The sequence below is a fragment of the Diospyros lotus genome, chromosome 11 (genome assembly GCF_014633365.1).
Source record: "Diospyros lotus cultivar Yz01 chromosome 11, ASM1463336v1, whole genome shotgun sequence".
Taxonomy (NCBI): domain Eukaryota; kingdom Viridiplantae; phylum Streptophyta; class Magnoliopsida; order Ericales; family Ebenaceae; genus Diospyros; species Diospyros lotus.
Window position 1 is genome coordinate 32,968,303 of NC_068348.1, and position 17,896 is coordinate 32,986,198.

Sequence of the window (17,896 nt, forward strand, 5' to 3'; positions counted from 1 at the left end):
TTTTTGGATTTCCCTCCAACACATCATCTCATTTTCAGGAAGTCAGAAAGAACATTTGGTTACATATAAAAATGAGTTATTGACTACCTAAATAAACTTCAGTCTTGTAAGACAGAATGCTCACTTGTGTTGCAAGGAGTTATGTGGGAAAAAAGTGTAAACCACTCAATAAAAGGCTTGTGGTTCTCAACATCTCAACATTCATATCAAAAGAATAATGGATGATAAGAAGCAAACCCTAACCAAAAAAAAAAATGGTGAGATTTAAAAGCAGAAAAATAAGTTATGTTAAAAAAAAAAGAAGTGTGGCGGAAGTGATTGGATTGTGGAAGGTATGGCTTCCAATGTGGAATGAGATGACCATGCTATTCGAAACATGAAAAGAACTGTTCTAGGAAACACAACAAAGGCTTTTCTACAATAATTGAATGGAGAAGTCCCAATGTAAGAAGAGTTATGATGATGCTCGAGAAGGTACAGAAAAGAAACAAAAAAAGAAAAATTCAAGAGAGCTTGCTATAAGACTTTGCAATTTAAATTATAGTTGTTTCCAATATTTTAGGTAGTTTATGGATATATTCTATCGATATAGCCCATAGAAATGTATTGGATTACAAATATTTCGACATTATCATCAAAATGATCATCCTCACCTTCCCCAAATAATGGTATCCAGTGTCTGCAATTTTGTGTGTTTCTATTCTGTGTTTCTCATTTATTTAGATGTAGCAAGTAATAAAGAGAAAAAGGAAGAAGCATGTTTAGATGACTCTTTGAAAGAAAAAAATAACATAAACTTGAGAAGGGAATAAGCATTTTTCTTTTTTAGTAAATAAGAAACAAGTCCACACTAACTAATATCAAGGAAAGGAACTTCGAACAATTATCTTCTGCAATACGTAAGTGCTATGAAGGTATAGACACAGTGCATGTGTTTGTGCATGTAAAAGATATATATTTCACAAAATTGTGAGATTACATACCACGTGAATTGCGTAGTGCCTTCACAGCATCAAAGTTCTTGTATGTATAGCCAACAAAACTTAAATCTTTGGGTGTTAGCATCTGCAGAAGTTAAACGAAAAAGAGAAAAACATGGATGCCTTCACAACCCTTAAGAAATATGCATTGTGTACAAAAGCAACTGTCATTACAATTTACATAAAGGGGAAACATTTATTATCTTACTAAACAAATAAAATTGAGAAGTGGAAGGATTTGTTGGAAGGAAGAGAAAACAAAATCCGCTAGCACCATTTAATATTGTAACATCATCACTACCAATAATCAGATACTTTTGAACTTATCACCAAAAAAACACAAAAGAAAGAAATAAACAAATGGAAATTCTCCAATTAGGAAAATAGGGTAGTATTTGAGGGTAAGTTAGATTTTTTTTAAAGTTAATAGTATTTAAAAAACTTCCACAGAATACATAACCTCAAACATTTCCTGTACTACTAATGCCAAACTATTTCCTAGAATACTACTCCAACTTACACCAGATTTGGCTTGGGCAAAAATTGTTGATTTTGTTGAAAGTAAAAATAATAAAATAAAAGATAGTTAACCCTTTATCTGCAAGCTTAACCTTTTAGATTGGATGGAGGTTACTAATTTAACATGGTATCAAAGCCAAACAAATGTATTGAGTTCAAACCTCACCACTAACCCAATATTTAAATAATTGCATGTGTTTGGACCAATTGTATAATGAACCTTGACACCACACATGAGGAGGCGTGTTGAGAGAAAAATAATAATATAAAAGATAAAGTTGACTCTTTATCTACATGTTTAACCTTTTAGATCAGATGGTGGTTAACAATTCAATGTGGTATCAAAGTAAGGCAAATGCCCCAAGTCCAAATTTCATCGCTAATCCAATATTTAAATAGTTGTACATGTTTAGAGTAATTACGTAGTGAAGCTTGGCCATGTGTAGGGGCATGCTCATCTATCTACAAGCTTAAGCTTTGGAATGATATAGTAGTCAACAATTCAACAAATAGTTCTTTGCTATTCTTTTGAAAGAACCACCACTTCACCCCATGGTTCTTTGCTATTGTTTTAAACAATCGTTAGTTGAACTAGCGATTCTTTCAAGGAAGTGTTGGTTCAACCAATGACTTTGTGTCGACAAGGAAGATTGGTGGTTAACACAATTCAACAAATGGTTCTTTGCTATTCTTTTGAAAGAACCGCCACTTCACCCCATGGTTCTTTGCTATTGTTTTAAACAATCGTTAGTTGAACTAGCGATTCTTTCAAGGAAGTGTTGGTTCAACCAATGACTTTGTGTTGACAAGGAAGATTTGATAGTATTTTGGGAAATAGCTTGGGATTAGCAATATTTTAGGATTTTTTTCAAATAGTATTATTTTGAAAAAAAAAAAATCAGGCAAGTTATTCCCAAATTATTCTGAGAGGATTCCTTACTTCACTTTATTCTTTCATGAGGGCTTCAAGTGAACAGTCGTTTGTAAACATGGCTCATTCAAGCTTTGTTTGTTCTTGATTTTTAAGCTCGTTTAGTAAACAAACCAAGCTTGAGTTTTAGAGTTCTCTACTTGTTTAAGATTGTGAATAAGTTCGTTCGTAGCTTGTCTATAAGTTCATTTGGAGCTCGTGCCAAAAATAATGTGTTTTTTACAATTGAGAATTTGTCATATTATCTATATCATAAAAAATTTAAATATAAATTAAAATACACTAATTTCACATTATCTACATATACAAGACTGAAATCAAGCTAAAAAAAAATGAGCTTTAAATTTAAAACTTGTCTGAAAGTTTGTTTGAAACTTGTTTAATATAAATGAGTCGAGATCAAGCCCAAGCTTGACTTCAACAAATTTTAAATAAAAAAGCTTGAGCCTCAATTATGAGCTTGCCTCAAGGTTGGGCCCGAGCTTAAGCTGAATAAAATTCTAAACAAACAAGCCTGAGCTTTTATGGGCTTGGCTCATTTACAGCCCTACTCTCAACACTAACCTAAAACCTTTTATGAACATGTAATAATTTACATCTCCAGCTTGTGCCATCTGAAAGGTTACACAATGCTATGGCAGTACTGGAAGATGTACAGAGGCCCACTTGAGGTAGATGGCATTTAAATGTGTTACAAGTACATATGCATATGCATAAGCATGTAAACATTAATAGGAGTATATCGGCATAGAAATATGCATTATACACATGTTAATGTAATATAACATTAAATGTCTGTATTTATACCTCATCAAAAAAATAAATAATAAAGATATAAACATAGAAGTGTGTGCGTGCACACATACGAAAGCAAATGAATGCACTGACATATGGATATATTAGGCAACCAACAACAAACCTTCCTTGAGGATCCCGAGCTGGTTCGAGCAGGTAAAGGTGGATCCAGCTGAAAAGAAACCAGGGAATTATTCAATGAGTCGTGTAACTGGAAGGCCATGTAAAAGATCAGGGAAAAAAGTGGAAAATTATAACAGTATCAAATGTCTATTAAAACTTGCTAAATTATGATCAGGAACAGCAAGATGGAATAAGATTATTCCAAACACAAGCATTTCCATATGACCGAAGCACAAGATATGCAAATTATAAAATCAAAGGTATAAAGCCTTAGCACATCCGTTTAGTAAACAATAGTCAGAGCTGAAGCAGTTTGGCTCCCAGAAAATGTACATAACAAGGATGATGCAAGACAGGACCCTCAATGCTGAGAAATAAGACTGCTGTAACAAGATAGGGGAGGCTAGCACTTTGATCAAAAGTATGGTTGAGAGGTGTGCTCAGATTTTGAGGATGGGATGCTGATTGCAAGGATGAGATTAAAGATTGCTTTGAAAATCTAGACATGGGGAAAATCTAGATTTTCTGCATAGTAAGGTAATTGTCATGTCCCTAATAGTAGTAGAAGGATTGTAATAGAAATACAATAGTTGTTAGTATTACGGTTGTGTTGCACATGGGTGGTTGTATTACATATGGGTGCAATGGCGGCAAGGCTATAAATAAGCCATCGCAGTAGGAGGGCTATCATGTTTGAATTGTTGAATGAATTCTCTCATTTCCCTCTCTTGAATTCTCTCAATCTCCCTCCAATTTCTCTCTAATTTCTCTTTTTCTTTCCCTCTCTGTTCTGTTCTTCCCTAACTTCCTTCCATCTCTTCCGATCTAATTTCCCCGACTACTTCCAATTACCTTTTAAACTTGTCATGAATCTTAGGTTCATGACAATTGGTATCAGAGCCACGTTCCTTGGCGACTTTTTCTGTTGATTAATTTTTGACGGATTGATGTTTGTTGTCTGACGGAAGTTGATTCTCGGGATTAGAGGGCGAATTCAACTCCAGTGATTCCGACAAACCTTGGCAGTTAGGTTGAGATTTGAAGCCGTGATTTTCGACAATCCAGGTTTGAGATAGAGGCACAAGGCTAGGCCAAGCAATTGAGTTAATAGCGATTTAGACGGAGGTGACGCAAACATAGAAGCGTTCACGGTTGGTGATTGGAGGTGAGCCGATAATTTTTTTGCTGGAACCAGGCGTTTTCCTTGGCGATTATGTGAAGCAATTCAGGTGAAGTCTATAACCGAGCCGATGGTTGCAACTAGTGAACGGTGATTGGGAGGGTCGCAGTTGTTACAAGTCGAAAACAGTAGGCGAAGCAGGTTCCGTAATCCACTGCGACTTGAATATTGGAGGCAAGACTCCTCGAGGAAGAAGCAACAACTAAATTCGGAATTGAACTTGGATTTGGAAGACGTAGCTGAGTAGAGCAAACTCGGATTTGAAAAGCAAAACCAAGCAAAGCCACTTCGACTCAGAATTGAAGACGATGTAGGCTAGGAGAGGTTCGCAGTAATACCGAGTTGAATTTGGAGGCGAATCAGAGTGGGGCAGTGGTAGTTTCGTGGCTGGAAATGTTGCTAATCTCAGCCTAGATTTGAAGACGTGTGAAGGTGAAGCATACCTCGGCGATTCTAGTGAGTTTGGGTGGGACTCTCGGCTGAGGATTAGGAAAACGATTGTTGAAGGCAGAGCAACAATAGAGGAGTTCCAATTGATCGGAATTACCAAATGGGGTAGCTATCCTTGAAGCCATCTGCAGGAGAATTTTAAAGAAGCTACAGCTGGGGCGATCTATTTAGGAGGAGCAAAATAGACGAAACTTACAGAGACTGATGGGAGCTCGAACTCCAGTGATAGCAACGATGACGGAGAGGCAAATCCATGTTGGATCTGTAGGATTAGCAGTGGACAGGAAGATAGACAATGTTGTCGATTTGTTGTGAGAGGACATCAATCACAGGCGTGAAATTATTGATGACTTTAGAAATTGGATGAGGGACCAGTACATGATAATGTTCGTTAGACGGAATCAGGTTAGATTACCTGCTTGTTTGCTTTCTAGAGAATATTTTGATCCAGTTATTATAGAGACGCTACCAGATCCTATAACTACTCCTTACTATCCTCGAAGAACTAGAATAGAACCTAATTCAGTGGGGAATCCTTACCTCACTCATCCCTAGAATCAGAACTCTATGGACAAATCTCAGTGTCCAATGCAAGGGAACAAAAATGTTGTTCTGGAATGGGATGTTAAAATGTCTTAAGGCTAAAAAATATGATAAGGAGGATGTGGTAAAGGAAGCACCACTGCCTCAAGAGTTCCCTAAAATGCAGCAGCCTACGGAGGGTTCAAAACGATGGGAAAATGATTCATGGCGTACCTTTGACTGTGGGTAGAAGAAGTATTCTAGTTTAGGCGGAATTGACAAGGAGGAAAGCTCTAACAATCAGGTTGCTAGGGCAACCGATCCAAAGGAACCAACTGAACTTTTTGAAAAAGAAGTTCATGTAGAGGGATGTTCCGACAAACACAAAGACAAAAGAGTTGTTGAATTATTTGCATGGAATTAGGAGATTCTGGTTGAAACTGCAATCAAGATTAAGGAAGCTAGCGCTGTAACTGAAGGGAACCTATCATTGATAACTCAGGATGCCGGAGAGGAAATGAGGGTGGATAAGGAGATTGGTGTGAACCACATTTTTCAAGGGCAAGAGGCTGATGACTCGGTTGAAAAACATGTTATAAATCAGATTGGGAAAGGGAACTACTACGAAGATGGCTTCCTTGCAACTGATATTCCAGCCAAGGTTATTGTCTCATTGGATAACCCGATTATAAATCATGTTTGGGATGAAGGTTGTGATGAAGGCCTGGGTTCAGCCATTGAGGAACCGGTGGAACTTTCTCACCCCTTCCCATGCAATCAGTATGTCGGGACAAGAAGGGCAAGGAAATTTGAGTCCCTTACTATTGCTGGAAATGGTACATTTGGAGGTATGTCCTCAGCTGAGATTTCTTCTAATGTTGTGAAGGTGTGTGGATTTAATAAGGAAGTATGGGGATGTTTTGTACCGAAAACAAAATACTGTTTTGGAAAAGCAAGAGAGCATGGCTTCAACAAATAAATCTCTAACAAGATTTCAGTTTAAGGGAAAGGGATAAGGAAGCCAAGAGTGTTGCGGTGAATAAAGCTCCTGTTGCTCTGTTCATTCTTGCTACAGCCAGCTGCTTAGGATTTCTATCACCTCTGTTGAAGGGAGGATTGAAGATTGGAATTTGTGCTGCAGCAACTCCTAGATCTGACTTGCCTACATTGCTGCATTTAAAGGTGATTGTAGATATTTTTACAAATAAGAATGGCAGTAGGCTTATCTGGAATACATTAACTGTAGCTAGGGAGGTGTGTCTATTGTCCCTACTTATATTAGATGGTGATGAATTATTCAAGGAAGTCACAGGCATAGTTAGCCATTTCTCTAGACTCCAAACAGCCAACATCAAAGGAGCAATGATGGAAAAAATTGGTATGAACAATAGTCAGCACATTTCAGCTGCTCGCTACGACAACCAGCAAGTGGTTGCTTCGGGTTTTGTTTCAGCCAATGCATCCAAAAGAGCTATGGATAGTGTGTTAGGCTTACAAAAGGTTTTCAAGATTGCGCCATCCAAACTGTGGAAGAGAAGGGAAAAAAAAAATATATTGGAAGCTATGGAAAGGTGGCATCTCTTGGGGAAAAGAAATGTTTCAAGGCGGGGGGGAATTGTCATGTCCCTAATAGTAGTAGAAGGGCAATATTGTAATAGAAATACAATAGTTGTTAGTAGTACGGTTGTGTTGCACATGGATGGTTATATTACATATGGGTGCAATGGCAGCAAGGCTATAAATAAGCCATCGCGGTAGGAGGGTTATCATGTTTGAATTGTTGAATGAATTCTCCCATTTCCCTCTCTTGAATTCTTTCAATCTCCCTCCAATTTCTCTCTAATTTCTCTTTTTCTTTCCCTCTCTATTTTGTTCTTCCCTAACTTCCTTCCATCTCTTCCAATCTAATTTCCCCGACTACTTCCAATTACCTTTTAAACCTGTCATGAACCCTAGGTTCATGACAGTAATCTGGCTGTAACATAGGAGGTTAGGTTCAGATCAAGGCAGGGTATTACGGATTCACCCAATGCAGCAAAAGAAGCTACATGGGACTTTCAGTCTTTCCACTTCTAGCAATATAGTTTGCAGGCTGGTTATCATTAAATTAATGAAAAGCTCAGATATATTATATTTCACGAAAAAATGAAACACCATGAACAAACTCTTGAAGATCCAACTTTTATTATGGTATTTATTTTTATTTTTCAGGCTAATGCCACACGAAAAAAAATTGTACATAAAATTCCTATTTGGATTATATGACTCATAAAAAGGAAAAAACCCACATAATGACTCATAATTACAGAAATTCCACTGCCACATCCATTTCTATATAAAAATTCACCATTATTTCCTCATTTTTCATCACTGTCATTGCCGTTTCGATAACAGATCAACAAGAGAAACACCACAAACAATAAAGAGAGATGAGCTTGGTCATACTTCATCATATTTCATAAAGTTCTGGGTATCTAACTCCCCATTGACTTCTGGTTTAAATGCTGCTTCCGTTTCATAAAGTTTATCCCATACAATATCTTTGAACCAGGGATGGGCCTGCCTTGTCAAAGCGAAAAGATAAAATAAATAAATAAACTAAAATGAGCATGCAAAAAGCTGCCATAAATGTACCAAAAATAAAGGTGGGAGGGAGCACAATGAAAAACAAGAGGTGAAATTGACAGTGATTAGATGTCATAAAATTGATCCCAAAGCATACCTTAATTTGGTTTGCTCCTGCAGTTCCCAGTCTGTGTTCAACATCACATAGCAACCTACAGATTAAATCCTTGGCCTCAGGTGTCAATTTTGCATGTTCAGGAAATTTGAGGTGATTTCTCCAGTGCACAATCTGGAAATTCACACAAATCATAAGTAAACTGTTTACCTGTCATAGGAAACTAGCATTGACAAAAAGCAAGTAGCAGTAATGCACTAGAACAAAGGTGGCAACTTAGATAGCGTGCAGTGTCCCTACAAAACCCAGTTCATTGCATGGTCACATGATTCCATTCCATCCTCAAATATGCACTCGGAGAATAGAAAATCAATCAAAGACATATTGAAAAGTCCAGAACTGTGGATTTGGATACTGTTTTGACATTCCAAGGATAGAAGGAATGAACCTGACAATCAGAGATACATCCCAAAACTTAATTCTTTAATGTACCCAATCAGAGATACACTGTAGCACACCATTTGCAACAAAACTTAATTCTACAATGTACCTTTTTTGAGGTCTCATTGAATTCAAGATAAAGGCTTCCAGAGACACGTCTGATCAAGGCTTGGATGATATGAAAGAAAATTTGGAAGACTATGGATAAGACAAAGACATAGCATCACAAGGGAGGAGGAATTGTTTGTTAATGCAAGTTACTTCAAGAACTGTTCAAAATTCAGAAATCTCCCTTATAATTGTTTCCTTCCTAGAATATCTCTATTTCCTTATTTCCAGAGTTTCCTTTTTATTAGGATAAGATTATGTTTCCCTATTGGTATTGTTTCCCTTATTTTTCTTCCTTGATTGAGTTGACTAATCCCTCATTATTTGGGATTGGTTGCCTAAATCGGGATCCACACTTATAATAAATGCCTAGTGTACCGTTCCACAATACAATACAGAAAAAATATTCTTTCCCACATGGTATTAGAGCCACCATCCTCGGGCTCTCTCTCAATCAGCCTTCACTATTGATAATCGGCCTTACTACCAGTTTTGTTCTTTCTCTAAGCCTTCTGCAACTTGCCAATAATTGGCCTTGCCTTCTACGCCTTCTACACCATTGCCCTTTTTTTTGGGCCTGCCCAGCACCTTTCTTCTCTATTCTTCCTTAACAACCATAATCGACCTTCTACAATTTTTCCGACAATGATTGATTCAGGAAGTGTTGCCTCTACACCAACCGAGCTTGTTTCGCAGCCTTCAACTAATTCATTGAATGGAGAAGGAATTCCTTCTCAAGAGAAGCCAAAGTGAAGAACCTTTGAAAAGGGAAGAGCTTGATAAAATCGGGCATTTCTTGACTCTCTCTCTCTAAATTTTCTAGTGTGTGTTCATTAGCTCAATTAGGTGAGTGCCTAATATCTGAAAACTTCGAAGTTTCTGATTATTGTCATTCGTGGGTTCTAGATTTAGGAGCAACTAAATCATATGACACATGTCCCAACTTATTTTGACACCTATAAGCCTTCCCCTGGTAATAGAAGAATCATTATTGCTGATGAATCCTCTGTTACTGTTGCCAGACAAGGACACATAAGTCTAAGTCCTCCATTCGCCCTAAAAGATGTTCTCCATGTTCCTAAGCTCTCTACCAACCTTCTCTCCATCCACCAATTCACCAAAAATTTAAATCACAAAGTGACTTTTTCTGCTAACCATTGTGTTTTTCAGGACCTTAGAATGGGGAGGATAATTGGATTTGCTAGGGAATGGAATGGGCTCTACTACCTTGAGGATTCAAGCAAGTCCAGTTGGGGTGATGCTCTCAGTCAGTGCTCTCTAAAGTTCATGGTGTTTCCTTTAACTCATCCAATCTTTCAAACTCATCTAAAATTTGGCTTCAACATTTTAGGCTAGGACATCCTCCTTTCAGTTTTCTTAAGAACATGTTTCCTTTACTTTTCCAAAATGACGCAATAGATAATTTTTATTGTGATACTTGTGAACTTGCCAAACATCATCCTACTTCCTTTCCTTTGAATGATAAAAGAGCTTCTAAACCTTTCTTTTTAATCCATAGTGATGTGTGGGGACCATCAAAAGTTGCAAGTCTTATAGGGGCTAGATGGTTTATGTCATTTATTGATGATTGTACTCGAATTACATGGTTGTATCTTATGAAAGAAAAATTGGAGGTTAGTTCAATCTTTCAGAATTTCCACAAAATGATAACTACCCAATTTGGGATACCAATCAACGATATTAGATCTAATAATGTAAGAGAATATTTTAATCAAAATCTTGCAAATTTTCTCAAAAAAGAAGAAATTGTCCACGAAACCTCTTGGGTTGATATACCCTAACAGAATGGGATAGCTGCAAGGAAAAATAAACACATTCTAAATGTCACTTATACCCTCTTATTCTAGACTAATGTCCTTAAACACTTTTAGGGAGAAGATCTTTTGACCACTGTCTACCTAATCAATTGGGTTCCCTCTAAAGTCCTGAGTAACAAGAGTCGCATACAAATATTATTTGAACTCTATCCTAATTTCTCACCTAGTCACAAAAATACCTCCTAGAGTCTTTGGATGTGTTGCCTTTGTTCATATACACAATCAAAACCAAAACAAACTTAACCTAGAGCTCTAAGATGTATCTTCATTGGGTACTCCAACACTCAAAGAGGTTATAAATGTTATCTCATCCATTGACCCATAGAGTCTTCATCACCATGGATGCCACATTCAATGACAAAGAGCCTTATTTCCATTCCTCCAATCCCTATCTTCAAGGGGAAAATTCATTGGAAGATAGAGGATTAGACTTCACACTACCACTTCCTTCCTCCACTCATATACCACCTTCTTTGTCTCCACCTAATTCATTGGAGGACACCATGGCTTAAGAACAGCACCAACTGGTTGAACCAGCTCCAAGGATAGCTCTGAAGCCAACCGAACTACAAGTTTAGTCAAGGAGGCTGATGTCCATTTTGGAACCAACACAAATCCAAGCAAATGAGCTGGTATTAGGTAATGAAATCACTCAACCTATTTCATTTGTTGATGAACCCGAACTTTGTTATTTAGATTTACCTATTGCATTGAGAAAAGCTAGCAAGAAATGTAATCAACATCCATCTCCTAGTTTGTTTCACTTCACAGACTAGCATCTCAACACAAAGCCTTTATCACTGCTCTTGATTCAATTGCTATTCCCACCTCAGTAAGTGAGGCTTTAGAGAATAAGGATTAGGTACAAGCTATGAAAGAGGAGATGTATGCACTAAAGAAGAATAACATGTGGGAAGTTGTGACTTTACATGTGGGGAAGAAAACGGTAAGATGCAAATGGGTCTACACACTCAAGTATAAAGGTAGATGGAACCCTTGAAAAGTATAAAGCAAGGCTGGTAGCTAAAGGGTACACTCAAACTTATGGAGTTGATTACCAAGTAATGTTTGTGCTGGTAGCAAAAATGAATATGGTATGAGTATTGGTCTCCCTTACAACTAATTTTAGTTGGTGTTTGCAGCAATTCGATAGAAGACTGCATTCTTACATGGGGAGCTAGAAGAAGTTTTTATGGAGCCTCCACTAGGTTTTGACAAGAACTTTGGAGATAATCAAGTGTGTAGGCTAAAAAAAGCTTTGTATGGTCTCAAACAATCCCTAAGATCCCAATTTGGAAGATTCACAAAAGCAGTGCTTGGAATGGGCTAAAAGCAAAGTTGGGGAGACCACACATTGTTTATTAAGCATTCAAGTCAAGGTATGGTTACAGTCCTTTTGGTGTACATTGACGATATAATTGTGACTGGGGATGATAAAGTTGAATAGGAGTCCCTCAAGAAGTGTCTTGCCTGAGAATTTGAGATCTAGATCCTCAACAAGCTCAAACACTTTCTTGGTATTGAGGTGGCCTATTCTAAGAAGTGCATCTTTACATCTCAAAGAGAGTGCGTTTTGCATCTCCTCAAAGAAATTGGAAGTCTCAATTGTAAGGAAGTATTCCCATCAATCCAAACTACAAAATAATTGGAAAGGGAGATAACAGAGTGATCAATAAAGGAAGATATCGAAGACTAGTAGATAGACTTATGTATCTATCCCATACAAGGCCAGATATAGCTTATGCAGTTGGACTGGTAAGTTAATTCATGCATGACCCTAGAGAAGAGTATTCATGCAGTTGGAGTGGTAAGCTGTCTTTAGAATCCTCCATTATCTTAAGGCATCTCCAAAGAAAAGTATCCTACTTAAGGAAGGCACCAAGTTGACTATTAAAGCCTATACCGTTGATTATACTGGGTGTCTCACAGATAGAAGGCCAACATCAAGTTATTACACTTTTCTAGGAAGGAACTTAGTAACTTGGAGAAATAAGAAACAAAATGTGGTTGCTAGATCTAGTGAGGAAGGAGTATGCGAACTTCTATGGCTCAAGATCATTGTTTAAGATCTCAAAGTTAAAGCAAGAGGGGACTATGAGAATTTATTGTGACAAGTTAGCCATCAATATTGCTTATAATCGAGTTTAACATGATTGAACCAAAAATATTAAAGTAGATAGGCACTTCATAAAGGAAAATCATGATTGTGGATTGATTAGTACCCTTTACACTCCAACTAATGACTAGCTAATCCATGTATTAACCAAGAGACTACTGGTGTCAAGATTTCAAGAGATCATTAGTAAGTTGGGAATGGAGGATATCCACTCACCAACTTGAGTGGGAGTGTTAGAAATCTAGAAATCTCTCCTATAATTGTTTCCTTCCTAAAATATCTCTATTTCCTTATTTCTAGAGTTTCCTTTTTATTAGTATAAGATTATGTTTCCTTTTGATATTGTTTTCGTTATTTTTCTTCCTTGAGAGTTGACAAATCCCTAATTATTTGGGATGGGTTGCCTAAATTGAGATCCACACATGTAATAAATACCGAGTGTACACATTCTTTTCCACAAGAACATTTTGTCTTTCACAAGGGACCAAGAGGTGATCGATGCAAATTACGTAAAGGTACTTCGTATCACAAGAACATGTTGGTTGACATAACAGTTATTTGTAGTTGCACTTTAGTCTCCCTAAAAAAAGATCCAACTTTCATATCTTGGATAAGTTGATAAATGGGAGATTATGGAAGATGTTCCTAATATATTCAAAGCAGGATGATTACAGTGGAAAAGTGCATCCAACATTTTATGCAATCACAAAATCCAATTAATGCTTGATTAAAGCTAAAAGGGAAGTTTTACAAAATGACTACAACCCATCTTATTGTTGGCTCAAAATGAAGAATGGTTAAGTGCCAACATGTGCAAAATATTAGTGTAACAGAGATTAGAATGTTATGCTAAATATATAGCCATACATGATAAGATATAATAAGAAACAATATCATATGTAATAAGATTGGAGTGGCATCTATTTAAGACAAGATGCAAGAGTCACAGTTCAAACATGTGAGAGGAAGACTAATAAATGCATCTATGTGACAAGATGAAATGGAAGAAATTTGTGGTAAAAAGAGGGAGAGAAAAACCAAATAAACTAGGTGGGAAACACTTAAACATGGCAAGGATATAATGGTCTTACAAAGGTCAAAGGATATCCGTATGGGTAGAGATGGTAGAAGGTCTAGAATTCATCTAGTCAACCCCACCTAGTGGGATTTAGTTCTGATTGTTGTTGTTCTTTGATGCTCATTGGGTTATGCTAGCAATGGTTCTAGAGGTCCTTAGAGCTTTAGAAATAGATCATCATAGGCAGAATTTGAGGCAAGCTTCATTGGTCACTCCATTTTGTATCATGCAGTTTGCTTGGTATGAACATAATTGAAAAGCTTTTGAGCATAGAATGGGACATTATTTGAAGGCAGTCATTCTTGTTTTGTATAGGTTTGCCCCTTTTGGTTTTTAATGTCATCTTCTTTGCCACTTATAAAAAAGATGTATCAGTTTCTTTGCTCTTCTTTAGGGCTCTTTTTGGTGTTATCAGTTGGAAGAGGATATTTGGTGTGCAATATAGCTTAAGAATCACTCACAACCTTTTTCATTATATATATTTACAAGAAACTGAATTAACTCCCTTAATTTTAGGGATTGACTGATCTAAATACATCAAGTAGCATCAGCTAATTACAAGAAATATTTACAGAAAATATTAACGCATATCAATACTCCCCCTCAAGCTGGTGCATATATGTCATATGAATCTAGCTTGTTACATATATATGACACTCTCGATCCCCTAAGAGATTTAGTAAAAATATCCGCCAATTGATCACTAGAGTTTACAAAGGAAGTAGTAACTTCTCTAGATAGAATTTTATCACGAATGAAGTGACAATCAATCTCTATATGTTTGGTCCGCTCATGAAATACTAGATCGGAAGCAATGTGTAAAACTGCTTGATTATCACAGATGAGTTTCATAGGGCCTATTTTGCAGAACTTTAATTCTTAAAGCAGTTGTTTCAACCAAACAAGCTCACACGTGGTAAGGGCCACGGCTCGATATTCTACTTCTGCACTTGACCTGGCAACCACATGACATGACCCTAGGGTTTAGTTAGGGTCTAGGAAGGAAATGGGAAGAATTCAGGAGAGAAAAGGAGAAGAATTGGAGGGAGATATTATAACATTCCGCATCGAGCGAGAGAAAGGACCAAAACAACTTACCCTGATAGGCCTATGCGAACTTCCCAGGGGGGTCACCCATCCTTGAGCTTCCCTAGCTCAAACACGCTTAACCCAGGAGTTCTTTGCCTACATTCAGCTCAAAAAGTATCCAACTGGTGTTGTTTTCTTCCTTACTTATTCTCGATATATACTACCATTCTCTGGGCTCTTGGGGTATTATATTCTCCCCCTCTTGAGCACATGACGTCCTCGTCATGTGACCTTACAATTGGTCTCAGATGTTCTCCCCTTTGGGGGTTGCCATCCTAGAAGCCTGCCAAAAGCCGCTCCTTCTACAGGCCCTCGAGCCCCGGCGCCACTCCTTGTACAGGCCCTCGAGCCCCGACGCCACTCATTGGACTGCCTTCACCAAGGGTCGACTTTGATACCACCTGTAATATCTCGCATCGAGCGCGAGGAAAGACCAGAACAATTTACCCTGATGGGCCTATACGAACTTTCCAGGAGGGTCACCCATCCTTGAGCTCCCCCAGCTTAAGTACGCTTAACCCGGGAGTTCCTTACATACATTCAGCCCAAAAGGTATCCAACTAGTGTTGTTTCCTTTCTTACTTATCCTCGATATATACTACCCTTCTCTAGGCTCTTGGGGTATTACAGATATAAAACGGAAATCAAGAGAAATGAGGGAGAACAAGGAAGAATAAGAGAGAGAAAGTAAGGAGGGAAACTATGAATTCACTATATTATTTCAGAATGCATTTCTCTACATGCTATGGCCTATTTATAGGAGGCTGTTCAATTAATAGAATATTGTAGAACAATAACTATGTGCACTTTAACATAATGAATAGCACCTCCTAACAAACAATTGTAACTAATGACAGCATTACCCCTCTAATTCCTCTTAGGTCATGACAATTCCCCCTTCCTTAAAAGGTTTCTTGTTCCCAAGAAACTTATTACCATTGAGCCGTTGTTATTTATCCGATGCCCATCTTCACCAGCTAGTTTCTTCTTCGCCTTTTCTTGTTCTCCTCTTGCATTACCCTTTTCTTTTGCTTTCTCTTTCCTTCTTTCTTAACAGTACTACGACAAACTGCAACCCCAAGTCCATCCATCCACCTCTTCTTTATTACCATTGAAAATGGTTCCAATGGAGTTGTCATTCTTGTAACCATCTCATTTCCAGTCATAGGAAGAAATTCAAACTTCTCTTTAAGCAAATCAACCATTTTTGCAATTGTTGTCCTATTTTGTGTGCCCGTGCCAATGACATACGTATGAGATGTCCCAAACAAGGTGCCCGATGCAATCCTTTCCTCCTCCTCCTCCTCAAGTACTTGGTAAAGAGGCTTTTCAAGCTTCTTCTTCTGCTGCTTCTAGAGATCAATAACATCAAGAGTCTCAACACCAGTGGGAGTGTTTGAGAGGCTGTAAATTAATTGAATACCACCCTCCAACTCCTCTTCCTCAATCTCTTCTACAACAATTGCCTTTTCTTTCTTGTCATTCTGAATTGCCTGATTTAATTCAGATTGTTCCTCATTCTTTATAGCTACCATTCCCATTCTTAGGACCTCATTGGCCTCATACTTCTCATTAGCTGCTTGAACACCATCTTCCTCTTCCACTACTACTTTATCAGCTTCCAGCACTACTTGATGAGCAGCCTTGGAAGCTCCTTTGATTATATTAGTTTTGGTCCTTTCTCTAAACCGGGTACACAAGTCGATCACAAACTGTGGCCAGCTCAATTCCACCCTCCCGTGGCTCCAATTCTTAAACCAAGCATCTGCAACACCCTCCAAATAAGTTGCAGCCATGGTCACTTTCTCCCTTTCAGCTACTCGGTATTGGTAGAACACCCATTCACATCATCTAATCCACCATTTAGGCCTATCTCTTTCAAATGCAGGAATGTTCATCCGTGAGCCCAAGGGTGTGGAGTGAGTTTCCCCAACTCCTCGTCCCAAATTTTCCTCCTTTGCATCATCCATTCCTAATCTTAGGGACACATCAACCTTAGGAATACCTCCAATCTACTGGCTACTTTTAATATAACCTTTAGGCTGTAGCGCATGCTTTTCGTTGCAACTCTCATCTCCAATTTGACTTAAGTAGGCAGAATATTCTTTTGAAAAACATTAAGCTAGAATACTAACCTGGAATTTGTATGAAAATAGGATCAAAAAATCATCCAACTGTCTACTAAGGTCCTTGATTCCTTTTCTTGTTGCAGCACATAGTCCTTTGGCCATCTCCTCAGTTTAATTCCTTAAAAAATTCACCACTACAACAGCCTCTTGATCAGCTTCCAAGGATCTCTTCGGCGGTACTGAAATTTAGCAACCCAAGCCAATGCAATTGTTACTTCCAATTCAGCAACCTTAATCCGCTTCAAACCTTACCCTAGCAATAGCCTAGATCTGAATCAGCTTTTTAGCTGCTGAATGTCCTCCAAATCAATTTTCAAGATCTGATCAAGTTTGTTCAGCCTTCAAGTTAGCCTACTATCAGCTTCCAACTCACCCGAAACCTCTGCCTTAGTTACGATGGAGTATCTAAGGATTGTCACCTTCCAAATTTCAGCTTCTTAAAAGTTTGATTGGCTCTCGTTGCAACCTCTTGTGAATCACCGACTCTCACTTTCCCAAGTCACCGAAATTCAATCTAAAATCACCTCATAATAGTCGCTTAGGAGAATCACCCACCTCACAGTAGTCGCCTTGGTCAAATAAACAAGGACTCCTCTTGCTTCACCTTGGCAATTCAAATATGAGCCGAAATTCACAGCCACGAGACTTCTTCACTTCTCGCCTGAGTCACGTTAGAATTCACCTAGGACTCACCTCTCGCTCAACTTCCAAATCTGAGTTGAGGGTCACAATCAAAATCAAGGCAATTGAGAATCATCGCTTGCAAAATTCTCCTCTGTACTGTTTCCGATGGCACCTTCCTTCACAACTCGGTCACATGCAGTAACCTAGATTTGCTTTGGATAACAGCCGAAGTCAAATGCAGTGGCCGTACCTCCCTTCTCGCCTCGCTTAAGACTATGCTTCCTATTCTCCCA

At 38.1% G+C, this 17,896-nt stretch overlaps 1 protein-coding gene across 3 annotated transcripts in view; it reads right to left on the bottom strand.

The window, feature by feature from the left end:
- The window catches only part of LOC127812550 (uncharacterized), a 32,681-nt gene that overhangs the window by 1,810 nt on the left and 12,975 nt on the right, over positions 1-17,896 (bottom strand). For 2 of the 3 annotated variants that reach the window (XM_052352969.1, XM_052352970.1), the window contains exons 8-11: positions 8,223-8,354; positions 7,946-8,059; positions 3,350-3,397; positions 984-1,065 (exon numbers count right to left, since the gene is read on the bottom strand). In XM_052352969.1, coding sequence (XP_052208929.1) covers positions 984-1,065; positions 3,350-3,397; positions 7,946-8,059; positions 8,223-8,354 — 376 coding nt within the window. The remainder of the gene's footprint in view (positions 1-983; positions 1,066-3,349; positions 3,398-7,945; positions 8,060-8,222; positions 8,355-17,896) is intronic. The other variant, XM_052352971.1, reaches the window with a different exon arrangement.